This window comes from Tachyglossus aculeatus, chromosome 3, assembly GCF_015852505.1.
Source record: "Tachyglossus aculeatus isolate mTacAcu1 chromosome 3, mTacAcu1.pri, whole genome shotgun sequence".
Lineage (NCBI taxonomy): Eukaryota > Metazoa > Chordata > Mammalia > Monotremata > Tachyglossidae > Tachyglossus > Tachyglossus aculeatus.
In genome coordinates, this window is record NC_052068.1 from 65,154,804 (window position 1) to 65,175,689 (window position 20,886).

Genomic DNA, 20,886 nt, shown 5'->3' on the forward strand with positions numbered 1-20,886 from the left:
TAATAATAAATGCTTGCTAAGTGCCAGGCACTGTAATAAAACTGATTCGTTTTGTTGTCTGTCTCCCCTTTCTAGACTGTGAGCCCATTGTTGGATAGGGACCATCTCTAAATATTTCCGATTTGTACTTCTCAAGCGCTTAGTATAGTGCTCTGCACACACTAAGCACTCAGTACATATGATTGAATGAATAAATGCTGGTGTGGATACAAGGAAATAGTGTTGAACCTAGTCCCTCTCCCACATGGGCCTACCAGTCTCAATCCCCATTTTACAGATGAGATAAACTGAGGCACAGAGAAGTAAAAAGTGATTTGCCCAAGGTCACGCAGCGGAGAAGTGGCAAAGCTGAGATTAGAACACAGGTCTTTCTGACTCCCAGGGCTATACTCTACCCACTAGGCCATGCTGCTTCTCAGCTATGTTGGCAGTGAGGGTAAAGCCAGGCCCATGGAGTTTTAGGGGAAGAAACCCCCCAGCCCTCCTTTGCTAAGTGACAAAGCTTTGGAGATGAGCAGAGGTTGGCTGGGTGAGGCCAGTCAGAGAGCAGGCTCAGGGCTTGATGGGGGAAGAGGAGGAGAAAGTGCCCCAAGGAAAGAGGGGAGAGTGTGGTGGGGCAGGAGTGTGGGGAAGGCCCAGAGCCCTGTCCAAAGGGAGGGGTGTGCCACGGGAAAGTTTTCTCATCCTGCCTCTGGGAGTCCAGATTCCCAACCCTGCCTTCCAACTTTCTCTTACCGCTCAGCTTTTTGCCAACGAGAGTGTGCCTGACCACGTGGGCTTCGCCCGGGTCAAGATCACCCTCATCAATGAGAATGACAACCGCCCCATCTTCAGCCAGCCGCTCTACAATGTCAGCCTCTTTGAGAATGTCACCGTGGGGACCACAGTCCTAAGGGTCCTGGTAAGTCAGCGTGCCATCCCAGCCCCTGCATCCCCTCTCCCACTGTCCCACTGTGGGGCTGCTGGACCTTAAGATACCCTCAGGACCTTCGCATATATGGTTCCAATCAATCAGCTAATCGATTGATCAGTAGTATCAATCCTCTAAACTTTAAGCTCATCCTCTAGACTGTAAGTTCATTACGGGCAGGAAGCATCTCTATCAACTCTGTTAAGTTGTATTTTTCCAAGTGTTTAGTATAGTGCTCTGCACACAGTAAGTGCTCAATAGATATGATTGATTCATTGATATTGATTGACCACCCTACCATGATCAGAGCATACAGTAATGCTGCTGGCTCTCACCTGGCCTAGCCCAGGGGAATTAAATCAGCCTGCCTCACCTTCCCAACTGCTCCTGCCCCACCCCAATCACTCAGCAGTGGGCCGTGTGTTAAGGTAGTGCCCATCCCTCTCAACAGGGCCCACTGCTGAAGGGATGAGCCCAGAGTGACAGTGAAGTGCTTGGAAGAGTTCAGTAGAGTAATAAGTCACAATCCTTGCCCTCAAGGGGAGACAGAAGTGAAAATAATTTACAGGTAGAGGGCAGCAACAGAGTATAAAGATCTGAACATAAATGCTATGGGAGCCTGAAAGTTGAATACCCAGTTGCATAGTTGCCTCAAAAATGCTGAGGTGGAAATATGAAGTAGCAGAAGTTGGGGGAAATAGGGTAAGAATATAATGGATTAATCAGGAAGGCCTTCTGAAGATGTGCACTCAGAAGGGCTTCAAGGATGGGGCGAGTAGTACATTGGCTGGATGTGAATGTGGGTAAGGGATCAACTGAGAGAGAGAAATGAGAATGAGGCAAAGCGAGAAGGTATGAGAGGAGAAAAGTATGCAGGCTGGGGAGTAGTGGGAGAGGAGCAGGGAAAGACAGGAGGGAAAGAACTGACTGAGTGCCTTAAATCCAATGGTAAGGAGTTTCTGTTGAATGCAGAAGTGGATGAGCAACCACTGGAGTTTCTTGAAGAGGGGGGAAACATGGCCTGAACGATTTTGTAGAAAAATGATCCAGGCAGCGGAGTGAAGCATGGACTGGAGTTGGGATAGAGAGGAGGCAGGTAGGTCAGCAAGGAGGCAATGCACTAGTCGAGGTGGGTTACGACCAGTGCTTGGATCAATGTGGTGGCAGTTTGGATGGAGATGGGGTAGATTCTGGATATGATGTGAAGAAAGAACGAAAAGCATTTGGTGACAGGATGAACATGTGGGCTGCAAGAGAGAGCGGAGTCTAGGGTAATGCCAAGGTTGTGGCATGGTGGGTTGGGGAATGTGAGACTTTTGTATCGTGATCCCATTGTTGGGTAGGGATTGTCTCTGTTGCCGAATTTTACTTTCCAAGCACTTAGGACAGTGCTCTGCACCCAATAAGCGCTCAATAAATATGATTAAATGATTGAATGAATGAATGGGGAGGATGGTGATGATGACAACAGTGTTGGCAAGGATGATGGCCAAGGATGGCAGCCCCAACCCAGGCTCCCATGGTAAGGTGGACCATGCTGAGGTCAGGAGTCACCAAGGAGGGATCCCAAAAAGATCAGGGTTCCCCGAGAAGTCTGTATACCCGCACCAAAAATTGTGTCTTTCCCACCCAGGTTGAGTACTCCGAGCCCATCTCCTTGGTGCTGGCTCTCCTGCTGTGCCCATCCAAGGGCACAGGCACCCTGTCCCCCCGATTTAGAGCTGAGGAAGGAAAACACTGCCAGCCCCCCACCCGAGCCCATGGTACAAACTGTGTTTACTCTCCAGACAGATGGTGGGAAATGGTATTGAGCCCGCAAGCGCTTCCCATCTGACAGTTATTAATATTTCAAACAGATGTTTCGCTCGTCCACCCATCAGCCTCAAAACAACAAAGCTGTGGCAATCACCAGTCCCTGGGTCCCCCATCTTCCTTCTGGGGCTGGAAGTCAATCAGCGGCTGCCCAGGCCACCCTGGATGCCAACTGAGCCTGCCCTGCCTCCACCCCTGTTCCTTTTCTTGCAAAGGAAAGAAAAGACAGGCAGACCCTTGGGAGTCCTTCAGGTCCTGGTCATCAGGGCCTGTTGCCTCTCCTCAGGTCTCTGGCTCTCAGGAGGTCTCTTGGAGCCTTTCAATTTGCGCAATCCCTTTCCAACCCACCCTTGAAAGTCCACTTACTCCCAGAGCTTCAGTTTCAGGAGAAAAAGTCTTTCCCCCTGTTTCTTTCTTTTTCCCTTCCCTTTCCCTGGATCCTTTCCCTTCAGTTTCCAAGGATTTACCCCTAACTCTCTGATTTCCCAAGGCCAACGTGGGGAAGCTTCCAGAGGTTATTAGAGGGGAGAGAGAAAGAGGAGGGAGAGCTGGTCAATCTAGGAATCCTCCATGCCTGGTCCTGGGAGCCTATAGGTCTGTAGGAGAGGGTGATAATGATGGTATTTGTTCAGCACTTACTGTGTGACAAGCACTGTTCTAAGCACTGGGGTAGATACAAGGTAATCAGATTGTCACATGTAGGGCTCACAGTCTTAATCCCCATTTTACAGATGAGGTAACTGAGGCACAAAGAAGTTAAGTGACTTACCCAAAGTCACACAGCTGATAAGTGGCAGATCCTCAAATCCATGACCTTTGACTCCCAAGCCCATGCTTTCCACTAAGCCATGCTGCTTTGTATAGGTCACCAAAACTTGGATCCTCTAAAATCCCTGGACATGATCATAGGACAGGGACATTGCTGTACAAAGAGCAAAGATTGAAAAGGGCGATGGCCCACTCGATCAATCTATCAATCAGTGGTATTTCTTCAGTGCTTACTGTGTGCAGAGCACTTGGAAGAGTACAACACAATATAGTTGGTAGACACAGTTCCTGCCCACAAGGAGCTTACAAGTCTACAGGGAGAGACAGATATTAAAATAAATTACACTCAGTGGGAGCCGGAGAATTCAGGGAGGAGTTGGAGGGACATATTTCCCCTCCAGATTTTAGCATCTCTGGGAGGAAGTGGAAACTTTGATTTGACATTGACCTTTCTGCTGGAACAGGGGTGAGAAGGTCAGGGGCCCCAGACTGTAGAGGGATGATTAGAGTTTTTGTTCTCCTGTCTTGAAGCTGTATGGGACTGATTGGGTGCCAGACAGTGGGGCGCAAGAGGGCAGAGGATTTGGGGATAGCCCAGTGGAAGACCTAGGTCAAGGTATTGATGTTGCCTGGATTTAGTTTAAAGCCAAAGTCTCCTTCTCCTGTCCTCCCTTCTTCCTTTTCTACCCCTCTCCTAACCCCACCAGTTCCTGCTGCTGCAGATAAGGAACGCTTAGAGAAGCAGGTCAGTTTGCAAGGAGGCTGGTTGCTGGGTGGGCTCCCCAGCATCTTCAGACTCCATGGTGGTTTGAGGGAGACCGAGGAGGTGGGAGGAACTTGGAGTACTCACTCTAGGCCACAGAGGTCCTGGAGAGATCTGGACCAGGATGGCTATAGTGGGGACATCCTTGCCAGAGGCTGGGGTGGGCTGAAGCCACCTCGAGTTTCAGCTGAGTTTGGGGTGGGTTCCTGAAGGCTCTGATCCAGTCCAGGGACTCTGGAAACCTCTATGCAGTCAGCCCCTAATAGTCTGGGGGCCCTAGACTCCTCCAGCCACTAGCCAAAATCCCCAACGGCCCAAACTCCCAGTTCTGCCACCTGTCTGCTGTGTGATCATGGGCAAGTCACTTAACATTTACGTGCCTCAATTCCCTCATGTGTAAAATGGGGATTAAGTCTGGGACATGGACTGTGTCCACTCTGATTAGCTTGTCTCCACTCTAGTACTTAGTACAGTGTCTGGCACATAGTAAGTGCTTAACAAATACTAAAAAAAAATAAACATCTAAATAGGCATTATTGTGATATTTGCTCAGCACTAACTATGTGCCAAGCACTGTACTAAGCACTGGGATAAATACAAGATAATCAGGCTCTACATGGGGCTCACAGTCTAAGTGGTAGGGATCACAGGTATTGAATCCCCATTTTTCAGGTGAGGTAACTGAGGCAGAGAAGTTAAGTGACTTGCCCAAAGTCACACTGCAGGTAAGTGGTGGAGCTGGAATTAGAACTCAGGTCCTCTGACTCCTAAGCTCATTCCCTTTCTGCTAGGCCACTGCTTCCCTGTCTGGCTGGGAGACTCCCAAGGGCTGGCCCAGCAATAGGGAGGGAGCCCTCTGTTAGGAAGGTCAGCAAGAGCCCAACTCCCCATCCTGTTTCCTCTGCCTAGGGAGAAGGCAGCCCCGACTCAGCCCTCCAGATTCAACCCTCCCCGGCTGCCTTCTTAAAGAGTGAGGAAACAAGAGAGAGAGAGGGAGGAAGAGAGGGGGAAAGAGAGAGAGATGTGTATGTGTGTGCGTGCATACATTTGTAAATGTGCATGGTGGTTTCCCTGCTCTACCCCAGAACTTCTTGTCTTATTGTGGAGAAGGTGTAGGAGCAGATCCCCTTCTAGACCCCTGAGTGGGTGCTCAGGAGTTTGCCAACATGGATGCCTGCCATAGCCACAGGGTTTGAACCCCAGCCCTGGTAAGGAGGGACCTAAGGCTTAACACCCAGCATTGCCCTTCAGAGGGTGGGTACCCTGAGAGTAGAGCACTTCCCCGTCCTACCTTGATTTCTTATTCGGAACAATGGAACCAACCTATTATGGAGCTTGGAGATCCTCAGGTGGAAGAGACCGGAAATCTAAAATGGGGGGCAGGAGGGCAGAGGATTTGGGGAGAGCCCAGTGGAAGACCTAAGGATTCAAGGTATTGATGTTGCCTGGGTTTAGTTTAAAGCCAAAGCCTCCTTCTCCTTCTGTTCTCCCTCCTTCCTTTCCTCCCTCTCTCCCTCCATCCCTCCTCCCCACTTACTGCCATCTCTTCCTGGGTTGGATGCTGTTTCCCTGAGGTGAGCTGTGCCCTTTTCCCGGAGTCCCCAGCATCCCTGACACCACTGTCACCATCCTCACATTTCCTGGTGGTTCTGTGACTCCAAGGCTGCAGGCCTCTCCGCCTGGGCTACTACAGGCTCCTACAGGCTTCTATAGGTCAACCCCTTGCCTGCCCTCTCCCTCTCCAGGAAGGAGAAAGTGAAGTGAAGGAGCCAGGAGCTCATCTTAGCCCACCGGAGCGGCAGAGGGAATGGGTGATTTAGGGCACTGCCCAGCCTCTCTGTCTCTCTTGTCGCTGGAGGGGATGAAGTTATAGCCGCAAGCTCATGGAGTGTGAAATTCCTTCTCCCTGACCTTTTCCGTGATGTTATTAGAAGGTTTCATGGCCAGTTGTTTCAGAAAAAAAAAATATATTAAAAAAAGAAAACATTTCACTATCTACCAGAAAGCGGGACTGAAGGTCCTTTTCACTAACCTGAGCCCTGCCAAGATTGGCCCCTCCCACCCCATGGCCCCCTTCTATTAACATGGGACTGGTGTTAATGCAGGAAAGGAGGGAATGACCCAGTCATTCATTCATTCATTCATTCATTCAATCAATCGTATTTATTGAGCACTTACTGTGTGCAGAGCACTGTACTAAGCACTTGGGAAGTACAAGTTGGCAACATATAGAGATGGTCCCTCTAGAGATGGTCCCCAACAGTGGGCTCACAGTCTAGAAGGGAGAGACAGAGAACAAAACAAAACATATTAACAAAATAAAATAAATAGAATAAATATGTACAAGTAAAATAAATAAATAAATAGAGTAATAAATACGTACAAACATATATACATATATACAGGTGCTGTGGGGAAGGGAAGGAGGTAAGGCTGGGGGGATGGAGAGGGAGAGGAGGGGGAGAGGAAGGAGGGAGTTATGGGTAGAGGAGGGATGGGAGAGGGAAGGACCATGCCTGGAGGCAGGGGAATGGACTGGATAACATCAACCAACCTGAAGTTTGTAGATCCCAAACAGGGACCCAGTGTGGTGGTGAGAGGTCAGGGAAAAAGCAAACACTGATATTTGTTTGGCATTTACTATATGCCAAGAACTGTACTAAGCACTGGGATAGATATAAGACAAGTAGGCTCCACATGGAGCTCATATTCTGTGTAGGAGGGAGCATGCCCTGGAGAAGTGGCATGGCCTAGTCGAAAGACCGGGCCTAGGAGTCAGTGGATCTGGGTTCTAATTCTGACCGACAATTTCATGATGTGTGACCTTTGATAAGTCACTTAACTTCTCTGTGCCTCAGAGAAGCAACGTTGTGTAGTGGATAGAGCATGGGCCCTGGAGTCAGAAGGCCATGGGGTTCTAATCCCAGCTCTGCCACTTGTCTGCTGTGTGACCTTGGGCAAGTCACTTCACTTCTCTGGGCCTCAGTTACTTCATCTGTAAAATGGCATTGAGACTGTAAGCCCCACATGGGACAGGGACTGTGACCAACCCGAAACAGAAGCAGCAAGTACACGGGCATGGGAGTCAGAGGATGTGGGTTCTAATCCTGCTTGGCCACTTGTCTGCTGTGTGGCCTTGGGTAAGTCACTTAACTTATCTGTGCCTCAGTTACTCCATCTGTAAAATGGGAATTAAGACTGTGAGCCCCACGTGGGACAACCGGATTACCTTGTAACTACCCCAGTTCTTACAGCAGTACTTGGCACATAGTAAGAGTTTAATAAAGAGCATAATAATAATAATTTGCTTGTCTCCACCCCAGTGCTTAGTACAGAGCTTGGCAAAGAGTAAGCAATTAACAAATACCATTATTATTATTATCATTATTATTATTCTCCTTTTCTCCCTTCTACTTAGACTGTGAGCCATGTGGGACATGGCCTGTGTCCAACCTAATTAACTTGTATCTACCCCAGCACCTAGAGCGGTGTTTGACACATAGTAAGCACTTAACAAATACCATTAAAAAAACCCATCCGAGACTTGGTTGAAAGGGAAATCTGTAGGTGATAGAGGGAGATGGGAGACAGCTCAGTGGCTGCCCTCTAGTGCCATCCATCACTGTCTCCCCCCTGCCCCCACCCACGTGAGGAAATGCCAACAGCAGCCATCACGCTACCAGGTCCCCAGGGAGAATAGCCGGGAATTCTGGGTCCCAAGAGGAAGGTGGGTTGGGGCATTGGGGGGCCATTCTGGAACTCGTGGGCCCTGAGACTGGAACTGGGAACCTGAGTCTGAACCCCCAAGGTCTCTCCAATTTCTCTGCTGTTGCTTCGGTACTTTCTTTTTCTCTACTGGAGTCCCTGGCTAGTCCCAGCATCCCACTTAACTGCTAAAATGCTACCTTTGCTCAGGGCTTCAGGAAGCGTGGTGGCTGGCACTGGGCAAGGAAGCAGGGAGAAGGTTTGGTCTTTGGTCATTGCTCTCTGCTATGGGCAGATCCCCCTTGCTATAGGCAGCAGGGTCTGAGCTTCACCCCACAGACTCCCCCTGTCCTCAACTTCCACTCCATCCACCTGGTCATCCTGTCCTCTCTCTAGGGACAAGGGGATCGATTCTGAGGCTGACTTTGTTGTTCTTTTGCTTTCTAGATAGATAATATATAAGAGAGGGAGAAACATAGAAAGATTGATATACCTTGACCTGTCTCCCCAATCTCTCTCTCTCTCTCTCTCTCTCTCTCTCTCAACGTGAACATTTTGCATGGTCTGGAGAGCAGCAGACATCCATACCCCATATTTAAAATGCAAATCATCTCCTCCGTCAGCTGTCAACCTCCTCACCGCTGCCTCCCTCTCTCTTTCTCCTCATCTCTCTCTCTCCTTCTCCTCATCCCTCTGGAAGCAGCATGACACAGTGGATAGAGCATCGGCCTGGAAGTCAGAAGGTCATGGGTTCTAATCCCAGCTCTGCCACTTGCCTGCTGTGTGACCTTGGGCAAGTCACTTAGCTTCTCTGGGACTCAATTACCTCATCTGTAAAATGGGTTTGAGTGGGTGATCCACACGTGAGACAAGGGACTGTGTCCAACCTGATTTGCTTGTAGTAATAATAATAATAATAATAATAATGGTATTTGCTATGTGCTTACTATGTGCCAGGCACTGTACCACCCCAGAGCTTAGTACAGTGCCTGGTACATAGTAAGTGCTTAACAAATACCATAATCATTATTATTATTATTATCTCTCGCTCTCTTTCTCCTCATGTCTCCCTCCCCTCATCTATGTCGGTCTTTCTGTCTCTTCCTATCTCTCTCAGCTCCTCCTGGTTTCTGGGAATCCAAAGCTTGGTCTAAATCCTTCCAGCTGCAGCCTCCCCCTCCCTCTCCATGCTGAATGAGTCCATTCTTGGGCCAAGGCTTGGTCATGCTGGTCCTGTCTTGGAGGCCTTGGGGCACATCCAGCTTGTCCTCTCCTGCTGCTGACCTTCTGAGATGGTGATATTTGGGACATTGCCCAGCCTGTGTTTGCCTTTCCTCCCACTCCCCTAAAGTTGGTCTCTAGGAGTCTACCTAAGAACCCTCTTGCTGTGCTGCCCCACTGCAGGATGGATGGGATTCTAGACTGTAAGCTCACTGTGGGCAGGGAATGTGTCAGCTTGTTGTTGTTGTACTCTCCCAAGTGCTTAGTACAGTGATCTGTACACAATAAATGATCAACAAATGTGATTTAATTGAATGAATGAATGAATTCAGCTCACCACTGAGGCTTGGGATAGGCTGACCAGAGGAGTTCAGCCCTTCCCCAGTTAGCCCCTGCTGTCCCTGATCCCTCCAGCTGTCTTCACCCTGAGTCCTTAGGCCTGGGTACATGAGAAAGATGTACCTGCCTAAGGCACCAGGAACTACAAATGATGGGGCATGTAATCGGATTGTCTTGTCTTATGCTGTCATGCTGTCGAGTCATCTCTGACCCATAGCAACTCCACGGACATATCTCTCCCAGAACGCCCCTCCTCCATCTGCAATCATTCTGGTAATGTATCCATAGAGTTTTCTTGGTAAAAATGTGGAAGTGGTTTACTATTGCTTTCTTCTGCGCAGTCCTGAGTCTCCACTGTCGACCTTCTCCTATGCCATTACTGTCCAGCATAGTTGAGTTTTGACTTGTAGCAGATTGCCTTCCACTCGCTAGCCACTGGCCAATCTAGTAATGGAATGGGTATGCTTCTGATTGACTCTCCCTCTCATAGCAGGGACTGGTAGAGTGCTGGAAACTCTCCAGGTGCGATCCTGAGAGGGGAGGAAGTAATTGGATGATAGGAATTTGCCAACTAGCCGGTTGGCTGTCCATAAAACAGTGTTGCCTAGTGGATAAAGCATGGTCTGGGACTCAGAGGACCTGGGTTCTGGGTTCTAATCCTGTGTCCTCCATGACCCTTCTGTGTGACCTAGGGCAAGTCACTTAACTTTGCTTTGCCTCAGTTACCTCATATGTAAACTGGGGATTCAGGCTAGGAGCCTAATGTTGAACAGGGACTGTGCCCAACTTTATTATCTTGTATCTACCCCATTGAATGCCTAGCACATAATAAGTGCTTCCCTATAGAGAGTTAGCTCATTGTGAGCAGTGAATGTCCCTGCTAATTGTTGCATTGTACTCTCCCAAGTGCTTAGTACAATACTCAATAAATACCATAGATTGATTAATTGATTAACAAATACCATAATAAAGTAGCTCCTTTCGGGAGCCATCAGTAAACTCTGCTGCCTGACCAGTGAGGTTGGAGAGCTATGAGTAGGAACCTTTCAGAACCAGGAGTTCTGGACCCTATTCTGCTTCCACACCAATCTTGTGTGACCCAGGACAAGTCCTTGACATGCTCTGGGACTCAGTTTTCCTATTACCTTTCAAGAATTTTTTCATCCACCCATTGCCCCAAGGAGATTATGAGAGGCAAATTCAACAGGGTGGTCTGAATATGTTGGGTGAGAGGATCCCTTCCCACACAAGGATATCAATGCTACTATCATCATGACTATTGGTCATCAAGGGGCCCAGGGACAGGTAGATGAAGTGGCTTCTAGTTTCTATTGCCCTCCCTACTGTATCACCTATGTGCTCGAGTTCTTGCCCTCAGTGAACTTAGATTCCCCACCCCACTCCCTCTCCCCAATACTTAGTACAGCTCCCTACACACAATAAGGGCTCAATCCATATTACTCATTGATTGATTGACTGATTACAATCCTCTTGACTGTAAGGAGAAGTAGTGTGCCCTAGTGGAAAGAGCCCAGGCCTGGGAGTCAGAGGACCTGGTTTCTAATCCCGGTTCTGCCACTTATCTGCTGTGTGATGTTGGGCAAGTCACTTAACTTCTCTCAGTTACCTCATGCATAAAATGGGGATTAAGACTGTGAGGCTCAAGAAGGACATGGACTGTGTCCAACCTGATTATCTTGTATCTGCCGCAGCACTTAGTACAGTGCCTGGTACATAGTAAGTGCTTAACAAATGGCATTACAAAAATGCTTCTTATGGGCAGGAAACATGCCTGCCAGCTCTGTTGTATTATACTGTCCCAAAACCTTAGTACAATGCTCTGTGCACTGTAAGCATTCAATAAATAAATACCATTGATTGATTAGGTGGATATCATGAGAGATGAGATGGAGCGTGGGGGTGTGTGGCTTACAGCCCCCTCCCTTGGGAAAGTGGTCTCTTGGTCCAAAGAATTCAGATCAATTATCAAGTTGTTCTAGACAGGCACAGAGTGGCAGCTGGCAGCAGGGGAGATGGCCAATTATAGGCTCAGAGACCCAGGATACCCCCACTCCAGTGAACACTTTCCCCTCCCAACAAGACTTGGGGCTGCCCACCAGGAGAGAGCAAGCCAGCCAACTCCAGAGCCCTCCTCTCCAGACATCCCCCCTCCCCAACCCTCCCCACCCCCTCCTTTCCCACTCCCCTCACCATTGGCATCTTAATTGATCTCATTGTTCTCAAATCTCTAGAGACCTGAGACTCCAGCTGTGCTTAAACAGAACAAAATCTCTTCCAATTTCCTCACCGTTTCAAAGAAAATTGAATTCTTTATCTGCAGCAGGAGGAGGGGAAGGGAAAGGGAGGGAAGGGAGAGATAGACACTAGGAAGGTAAATGGTTAAGTAATCAAAGCCAAACGCCAATGGATTCCCTCTCTTGGCTTTGGGCTGTCCTCCCTCCACTGTGTCCCTTTGAAAATGTCTGCTCCCATTCTCTTTGAGGGGAAGGAGAGGAGGAAGGGGAAGGAGTCTGGCATTGTGTTGGAGGAGGGGAATTGCTGGGTAGCAGAATGATTGACGGGTCTGAAGTTCTCTCTTCTGTCTGTCAGGCCTCAGTGCTCTTTGGCTGTGTTTATCTCTTTAATCTAAATATCAATCTGTAAAACTGAAATGGGACGGAATGAGCATCACAACGGGCTGCGCTGCACTAAAGAGCAATGCTGATTGCAACCCTCCCGGTGGTGTGCCCCACTCCCCCACCCTGAAATCCTGATGGAGCCATCAGAGTCAACACCAACTTGGGGGACAGAGGGAAAGGAGAAAAGGAAGGGACAAGGGAGTTCGAGGAAAGATGGGGAGCAGGGTACCGGGGTGGGATGTGGCCAACAGGAAAGGCACAAATGCCGTTCACCATTGGTGGAGATCCAAAGTGGATGCTCCTCTCACCTGTTGGTGGAGTTCCAGGAATCTCGAGCAAGGGGGTGGGGGGCAGAGGTCATGCGGTCCAACCACTTACCTTCAGATAAGGTGCTCCCTAACTCTTTCTGAAGACCTAGATCGAGGTCCTCAGAGGAGGTTTGACATCTGCCGCTGCTGCCACTGCAACTTCTTGTTTCCTAGAAGTTCTTTCTCAGGTCTACCCTAACCCTAACCCTAACCTGGCTCTCATGGCTGACTGCCATTTCCCCGGGGCCCATCCACAGAAAAGATGAAGAGGATGCCCAGCCCACATTCCCTCCCTCCTCCCTACCTCCTTCCCTTTCTCCCTCCTTCCCTCCAATTTCCTTCCTTGTGTTTACAGAGGCTTCAACCCACTCAGTGATCTATAAGCTGATTGCTTTTTCCAGGGGAGGGAGCTAGGGGAGAGCTGGTACAAAAACGAACAGGAGCAAGGGCCAGTTCAGAGAAGAAACAAGTTGGGAAGTTCTTTTCCTATTGTCATTGAAAATTATGTGACTTGTTTGTGCAACAGGATATGTGTAAATTGTATCTACCCCAGCATTTTGCTCAGCACAGAGTAAATGCTTAACAAATCCCACAATTATTATTATAACCATCCCTAAAGTCCAGTGGCTTGCATAGAGGGGGAATGGGCCATCTTAAGTATAAGGAAGAATGCCAAGGCTTATGGCGAGGAGCTCACTTTTTAAAATAATTATGGTAGTAATTAGAATAATAATAATAATGGTACTCATTAAGCTGTTACTATATGCCATGCCCTATTCGAAGCACTGGGGCAAAATACAAGTAAATGTGTTGGGACACAATCTGTGTCCCACATGGGGCTCATAGTCTAACTGTTCTCTCATTCACCCCACACAACCAATCCATCACCAAAACCTGCTAGTCTCACCTCCACAACATTGCCAAGATCTGCCCTTTCCTCTCCATCCAAACCGCTACTTTGCTGGTTCAATCTCTCATCCTATCCCAACTGGATTACTGCATCAGCCTCCAGCTTCAGTCTATACTTCACTCCACTGCCCAGATTATCTTTGTACAGAAACGCTCTGGGCATGTCACTCCCTTCCTCAAAAATCTCCAGTGGTTGCCTGTCAACCTACGAATCAAGAAAAAACTCCTCACTCTCGGCTTCAAGTCTCTCCATCACCTCACCCCCTCCTACCTCACCTCCCATCTCTCCTTCTATAGCCCATCCCACACCCTCCACTCCTCTGCCGCTCACCTCCTCACTGTGCCTTGTTCTCTCCTGTCCCACCATCGACTCCCAGCCCACAACCTTCCCCTGGCCTGGAATGCCCTTCCTCCACACATCCGCCAACCTACCTCTCTTCCTCCCTTCAAAGCCCTACTGAGAGCTCACCTCCTCCAGGAGGCTGTCCCAGACTGAGCCCCCTTTTTCCTCTCCTCCTCCCCATTCCCCCTGCCCTACCTCCTTCCCCTCCCCACAGCACTTGTATATATTTGTATGGATTTATTACTCTATTTTACTTGTACATATGTACTATTCTATTTATTTTGTTAATGATGTGCATATAGCTATAATTCTATTTATTCTGATGGTTTTGACACCTGTCTACAAGTTTTCTTTTGTTTGTCTCCCCCTCCTAAACTGTGAGCCCATCGTTGGGTAGGGACCATCTCTATATGTTGCTGACGTGTACTTCCCAAGCACTTAGTCCAGTGCCCTGTACACAGTAAACGCTCAATAAATATGACTAACTGACTGACTGAATGAATGAATGAATGAATGAATTTAGTCCCCATTTTACAGACAAGGTAACTGAAGCCCAGAAAAGCTAAGTGACTTGCTCAAGGTCACACAGCAGACACATGGCAGAGTTGGGATTAGAAGCCAGGTCCTCTGTTTCCCAGGCCTGTGCTCTTTCCACTAGGCCACCCTGCTTCTCACTAGGTCATGCTGCTTTTATGGCATTTGTTAAGCATTCACTAAGTGTCGAGCATTGTTCCACATAGTCCCTGTCCCACACGGGGCTCACAGTCTAAGCTTCACATCCTTGCCCAGGGTACACTCCAGAGTCCCCATGCCTGCAGCCGACCTCTGCCCACTAGCACTAGCACCACCCAATCAGTGCCCCCAAGTCAGCTCCTCAACCCAGCAGAGTGAGGGTACACTTCAGGATGGGTGGAGCAGGTGGGCAGACAACCTCAGCAGCTGGCATTCCAGGGAGCAATCTACGTTAACAAGAAATGGAGAAAAGAGAGGTCCCAGTGAATGTTCTTTGTGGCAGCTCAGCAGGGACAGTGTGGCTCAGTCAAACTAGTGGTTACAGCAGCAGGGTCCTTGCTAGTAGAAGTAACAGCCACAGCAGAAGTGGTAGCCCTAGTGGAAGTATGTTATTGTTGTTAATTATATTTGTTAATAATAATATTAATGATGGCATTTATTAAGTGCTTACTATGTGCAAAGCACTGTTCTAAGCACTGGGGAAGTTACAGGGTGATCAGGTTGTCCCACGGGGGGCTCCAGTTTTAATCCCCATTTTACAGATGAGGTAACTGAGGCACAGAGAAGTGAAGTGACTTGCCCAAAGTCACACAGCTGACAATTGGCAGTCAGGATTTGAACCCATGACCTCTGACTCCAAAGCCCGTGCTCTTTCCACTGAGCCATGATGCTTCTCATAGTTAAGTGCTTACTATGTGCCAGGACCTTTCCAAGTGCTAAGTTCTAAGTATGTGAAGGGTGGGAGGTTAAATTAGGAAGTGGGCATGTTGATCTGGAGAAGAAAAGGTTGGAGGGGAACTGAGAGTTACCTCCAACTTTCCCAGGGTGGTTGAGGGGTTAGCCTGGTCTCTAATCCAGGTAGCTCTTCCTGTCCCCTGAGGGCAAAACCAGAGAAAATGGGTATCCACAAAAGTTGGAAAAGATTTGAGTGAGACAAAAAGAAGAACTTCCTGACTCCAGGGAGCTCAATACTGGGGAGGACTACATCCTTGGAGACATGGACAGCAGTCACTTTCAGCCCTGACCCTGGCTCTCCATGGAACACTAGCCATTTCTGGGCTAAAGATATGGAGTAAATGAGAAGAATGAAGATCTGATGAGCTGTTTTGAGTTCTTTATCTCACAAAGTCTTTGACTTGGTTTGCGCCAAAGAGGGACTGCAGTTAGGCCTACCCTGAACATGATTTTCCAAAGTGTTCTCTGGGAGGCAGTATGGCTCAATAGAAAGAGCAATCAATCAATCATATTTATTGAGCACTTACTGAGTGTAGAGCATTATACTAAGCACTTGGGAGAGTACAATATATAAGAATTGGTAGGCATATTCCCTGCCCACAACAAGCTTACAGTCCAGAGGGAGAGATAGACATTAATATAAATAAATAAAAGCAGAGTCTGAGATTCAGTAGACACAGCAGGCCTGTTGCGCGACCTCAGAAAAGTCACATGCCCTCCCTGGACCTCAGTTTCCTCAGTTGTCAAAAGGGGATGATAATACTTGTCTTTCCATATTTCACTACAAGGGCCATTGTATGGCCCAAATGAAGTTGCTTATATGAAATAGCTTTGTAAAACTTTTAAGAACTAATTGGATTATTGTTATTCAGGGGAGAGTATTAAGGACTTAATAATAATAATTGTGATATTTGTAAAATGCTTACTATGTGCTAGACCCTGTACTAAGCGCTAGGGTGGATACAAGTAAATTGGGTTGGACACAGTTCCTGTATCTTGTGGGGCTCACAGTCCTAATCCCCATTTTACAGATGAGGCAACTAAGGTGCAGAGAAGTGAAGTGACTTGCCCAAGGTCACACAGCAGACAAGTGGCAGAATGGAATTAGAACCCAGATCCTTCTGACTCCTAGGCCTGTGCTCTACCCATTAGGCAACACTGTTTCTCCAAGCAATTCTTGCAATTCTACAAGAGAGTAACTGACTTCTCCTTCAGCGAGAGTATAATAGTCTCTGCAAACTCTCCTGGTGATCGGATTACTCCAACCCTTTCCTGTCCTCTCCCACCTTGTCCTCCAATCCTCCACCCTCTTTTTAAACTTTTCCCACCTTCCCTCCTCACCACTCCCACTGTCTACAGTGTCTACACTTCCTCTTTGCTCTCCTATGTCACCCTGGCCCCATCACCCCTGAATCTGCCCAACTTTTACGGTCTCCCCACAGCCCCTCATCACCTCCCCTCCTTGCACTGATTTTTCTTTTCCTCAAACTTGCTACCAGCTTGGGCCAGTCCCTTCTCCAGCTGCAGCTCTTGGGACTACCAAGCAGTCAGGACCAGGAAGATCCAACTGGGCCAACTAGGTTGTTGGGAAATGGGCTGGGAGGGGGTTCACTGTCCACTCCTTCCTTTCCCCACCCTGCACATGTTGACAGATTTCTACAGCTGGGCACTCTGGCTACTGTAATCAGGAAAGGGATCGGCCCACCAGGTAGTGAAACAAGTCAAAAAATAACTGGAAGGGGAGGCCTAGAAGGTAGATTCAAGGACACAGCGAGTCCCCAGAGAAGTGGGGAAACAACTTTAAAAGCTACAATGGATGGCCTAATGTGGAGAGGGAGAACAGGAGGGATCAGAGCTAGGGATTACCCGATCCTCTGGCAGAATCGCCAGAGGGGTCTGACATAACTATTTCACTTCCCATCAAGCACATGGCAGGCACAGTGTCCGACCACTGTTTGAGCCGTGCAGATATCCCAAAAGATTCCTACCTGATGTCGAGTGGACGCAAGGTGGCAAGGAGGGTGGTCCAGGGGCAGATTGTGTCGTGGAGCAGCAGCTCAGGCTAACTCTCTCATCCCAGTGGGGTGCACTGCACTGGCTGAGCTGTGGCCGATGCCACTACTGGATCTGATGGGTTCTGTCCTGCTTCTGTGCTGCCTGGAACAGGCTTCCTCTTCCATTCTGTTGCATTTTCATACTTGGAGTTTGTTAGTCTGTCCCGCTCACTGGGCTAAAATTCTTTCTTTAAAAACATGTTCCTGCTGCAACTCTCAGGTTCGAATTTATCATAGACCATGCTCCCTAGACTACCTTGTCTATGACAGGCTGACAGGGCTCACGGGCTGTTGGAGCCCGTGGACAGGGTGGCTTTCTCAGGAAACAACATTCATTCATTCATTAAATCGTATTTATTGAACGCTTACTGTGAGCACAGCACTGTACTAAGCGCATAGCAAGTACAAGTTGGCAACATATAGAGACGGTCCCTACCCAACAGCGGGCTCACAGTCTAGAAGACTGGCTCACAGTCCAGCAGAGAATCCTAGTGGGAAGGACCTTCCACTCCAGCCAGAGAGATTTAGGTTAACACAGTAGGGTTCAGAGAAGAGCCCCACTGCTTCTTCCTGGGGCTTCCCCACCTTTCTGTCCATCAGGCTGTGACTTACCCTTCCCACTCAACTTGCAGCAGGCCAGAGTAGAGGATGAGGATCTGGGCTTTCTTTTTTTTATGGTATTTGTTGAGAACTTACTATGTGCCAAGCACTGTTATAAGCGCTGGGGTAGATACAAAGTAATCAAGTTGTCCCCCATGGGGCTCACAATGTTAATCTCCATTTTACAGATGAGGTCACTGAGGCACAGAGAAGTGGCTTGCCCAAGGTCACAGAGCAGACAAGTGGCTGAGCAGAAATTAGAACCCATGTCCTCTGAGTCCCAAGCCCATGCTCTTACCACCAAGCCACGCTGCTTCCTCAATTTCCTTGCATCTGGGGCTCATCTGTCCCCCAACTCCCACATTGGGAGAGGCCTGTTTGCCCCATATAACCAGTAGTGAGAGGACAACCTGTTATAATCAATCAGTGATATTTATTGAGCACTTACTATGCTCTGAGAACTAAACAACACTTGGGATAATACAGTAGAATTGGTAAAGACATGATTCCTGTCCACAAGGAGTTTACAGTCTACAGCTACTGTCTGGTGGAAGAACAACCTAGACACCATTCCTCCCCTCATCTCCATGTACTGTTCCCATTCTACCCTGATTCCTCACTAACATCTGGATTCTGGTTCCAGGCCAAACAGGTCCTGCCTGCTAGAGGGGCAAGCAGGGGCAAGGATCAGGACTCAGTGACCCATCAGCATCAGAGAGAATCTCTATGATCAGGGGTGATTTATATTTCCTGCACTGGACTTTGACCTTAATTTCTTCCATTTTGGTGGGACCGTAAAATTCATTAGCCACCTAGCAGAGGAATGATTGAGATGTCAGCCAGGCAATCAGCTGGTTATTTAATCTGCCGGATGTGCCACTTGCCATTTAGGTGGACAACAAGAGACTGGGAAATCAATACAGTTCATTAGCGGGAAGCTCGCGCCCAGCCCCATTAGCAGCCACAAAGAGAAGCCTCTAAGCCAGGCCGCCGGTCCTCACTGCTGTGGTGTCACCTTGGGGAGCGGTGATGATAAGGGCTGCGGGTATTGTGGGCTGCCCGCTGATGTGCCCCTAGACACGGGTGGCATCTTGCCCTCTAGCTTATAAACTCGCTGTGGACAGGAAACGTGTCTGTTATATTCTATTGTACTTTCCCAAGTGCTTAGTACAGTGCTCTGTGCACAGTAAGCACTCAATAAATACAATTGGCTGGCTGACTGACTGACTGACTGACTGTTGAGCAGTTGGCGGTCCAGCCAGGCACAGTCAAGATGCCACTGACTCAAGGGCACTTGATGGGCTGCCCCCTCCTACCTAAATTTACTCCTCTACCACTACAAGTCAGGTTGCACACTTTGCTTCTCTAATGTCAATCTACTCACTGTAACTCAGTCTTGTCTGTCTCACCACTGGCCCCTTATTCACCTCCTCCCTCTGGTCTGGAACTCCTTCCCCTTTAATATTCATTCATTCATTCAATCGTATTTATTGAGCACTTACTGTGTGTAGAGCACTGTACTAAGCACTTGGAAAGTACAAGTTGGCAACATATAGAGACGGTCCCCACCCAACAATGGGTAATATATGACAAAGCACCACTCTCCCTACCTTCAAAACCTTACAAAAATCCCATCTCCTTCCAGAGGCCTCCCCTGACTAACCCTCATCTCCCGTATTCACCCTTCCTTCTGCATTGCCTATACATTTGTGTCTGTACCCTTTAAGCATTTAGATACTAAACCCCTCCATAGCACTTATGCATATATCTCCCAAGCGCTTAGTAGAGAGCTCTGAACACAGTAAGCACTCAATAAATACCATTGATTGATTAATAGCCTTTCAATCTGCCACTTCCACAGCTGTAATTTATTTTAATGTCTGTTTTCCCCTTTAGTCTGTAATTTGCTTTTTGGGCAAGGATAGTGTCTACCACCTCTATTGTACTGTACTTCCCTAAGTACTTAGTACAGTGGTCTGCACACAGTAAGCACTGTGATTGATTGATTCTGGACCTGAACAGCTGAGGCTGGGGAGGGGCTCCATCCTCAGAGGGTGCCGTGGGGTGGATGGAGGGCTTTCTCAGCCAGAGGAATAGGACAAGAGGTTGTATATGCTTATATATGCTTGCCCTGGATTGGCCATTTTTCCTCCCCCTCCTCTTCATCTCCTTCTGCCTCATTCTCTTGCTTTTTCTTAATAATGACATTTATTAAGCACTTACTTTGTGCACAGCACTGTTCTAAGCACTGGGGAGGTTACAAGGTGATCAGGTTGTCCAATGTGGGGCTCACAGTCTTCATCCCCATTTTACAGATGAGTTAAGTGACTTGCCCAAAGTCACAGAGCTGACAATTGGCAGAGCCGGGATTTGAACCCATGACCTCTGACTCCAAAGCCCATGCTCTTTCCACTAAGTCATGCTGCTCCTCCAGCATGCTACCTCTCTTTCCCTCTCCCTGACTTTGTCAAAGGTCTCGAGCTTCATGCTTCACTTTGGACATTCTTCTTCCCCTCCCTCTTCCCCCTCATTGCTCCCCACTCATTTCCCCCTGAATAATAATGATGATATTTGTTAAGCGCTTACTATGTGCCAAGCACTGTTCTAAGCACTGGGATAAATATAAGGTAATCAGTTTGTCCCACGTGGGGCTCACAGTCTTCATCCCCATTTTACAGATGAGGTAACTAAGGCACAGAGAAATGAAGTGAATTGCCCAAAGTCACACAGCTGATAAGTGGTGAAGCCAGGATTAGAACCCATGACCTCTGACTCCCAAGCCTGGGCTCCTTCCACTAAGCCACGCTGCTTCTCCAGCGTGCTACTTGAGAACAGGATCATGTCTACCTACTCTGTTGTATTATACTTTTCCAGCCACTTAGTACAGTGTTCCACATATGGTAAACACTCAATAAATATCATTGATTGATTGATAAAAACTAAAGATTGGGTCTGTGCCCTGGTGCTGAGTATTGGTATACATAAATAAATTCTCGGAATGACTGGTGGGTTTGTACAACTTGGGGTGTTGGGGTTGGAAGAGGGAAA

The 20,886-nt window shown here is 48.2% G+C and overlaps 1 protein-coding gene and 1 non-coding gene across 5 annotated transcripts in view; one reads left to right on the plus strand and one right to left on the minus strand.

Annotated features, from left to right (window-relative positions):
• The window catches only part of CDH23 (cadherin related 23), a 425,144-nt gene that overhangs the window by 236,107 nt on the left and 168,151 nt on the right, over positions 1–20,886 (plus strand). For all 4 annotated transcript variants that reach the window (XM_038744221.1, XM_038744217.1, XM_038744218.1 and 1 more), the window contains exon 13: positions 743–901. In XM_038744221.1, the coding sequence (XP_038600149.1) occupies positions 743–901 (159 nt within the window). The remainder of the gene's footprint in view (positions 1–742; positions 902–20,886) is intronic.
• LOC119926238 lies at positions 9,921–10,058 on the minus strand. Its single transcript, XR_005450128.1, has one exon. It is a non-coding gene; the product is annotated as a small nucleolar RNA SNORA7 (small nucleolar RNA).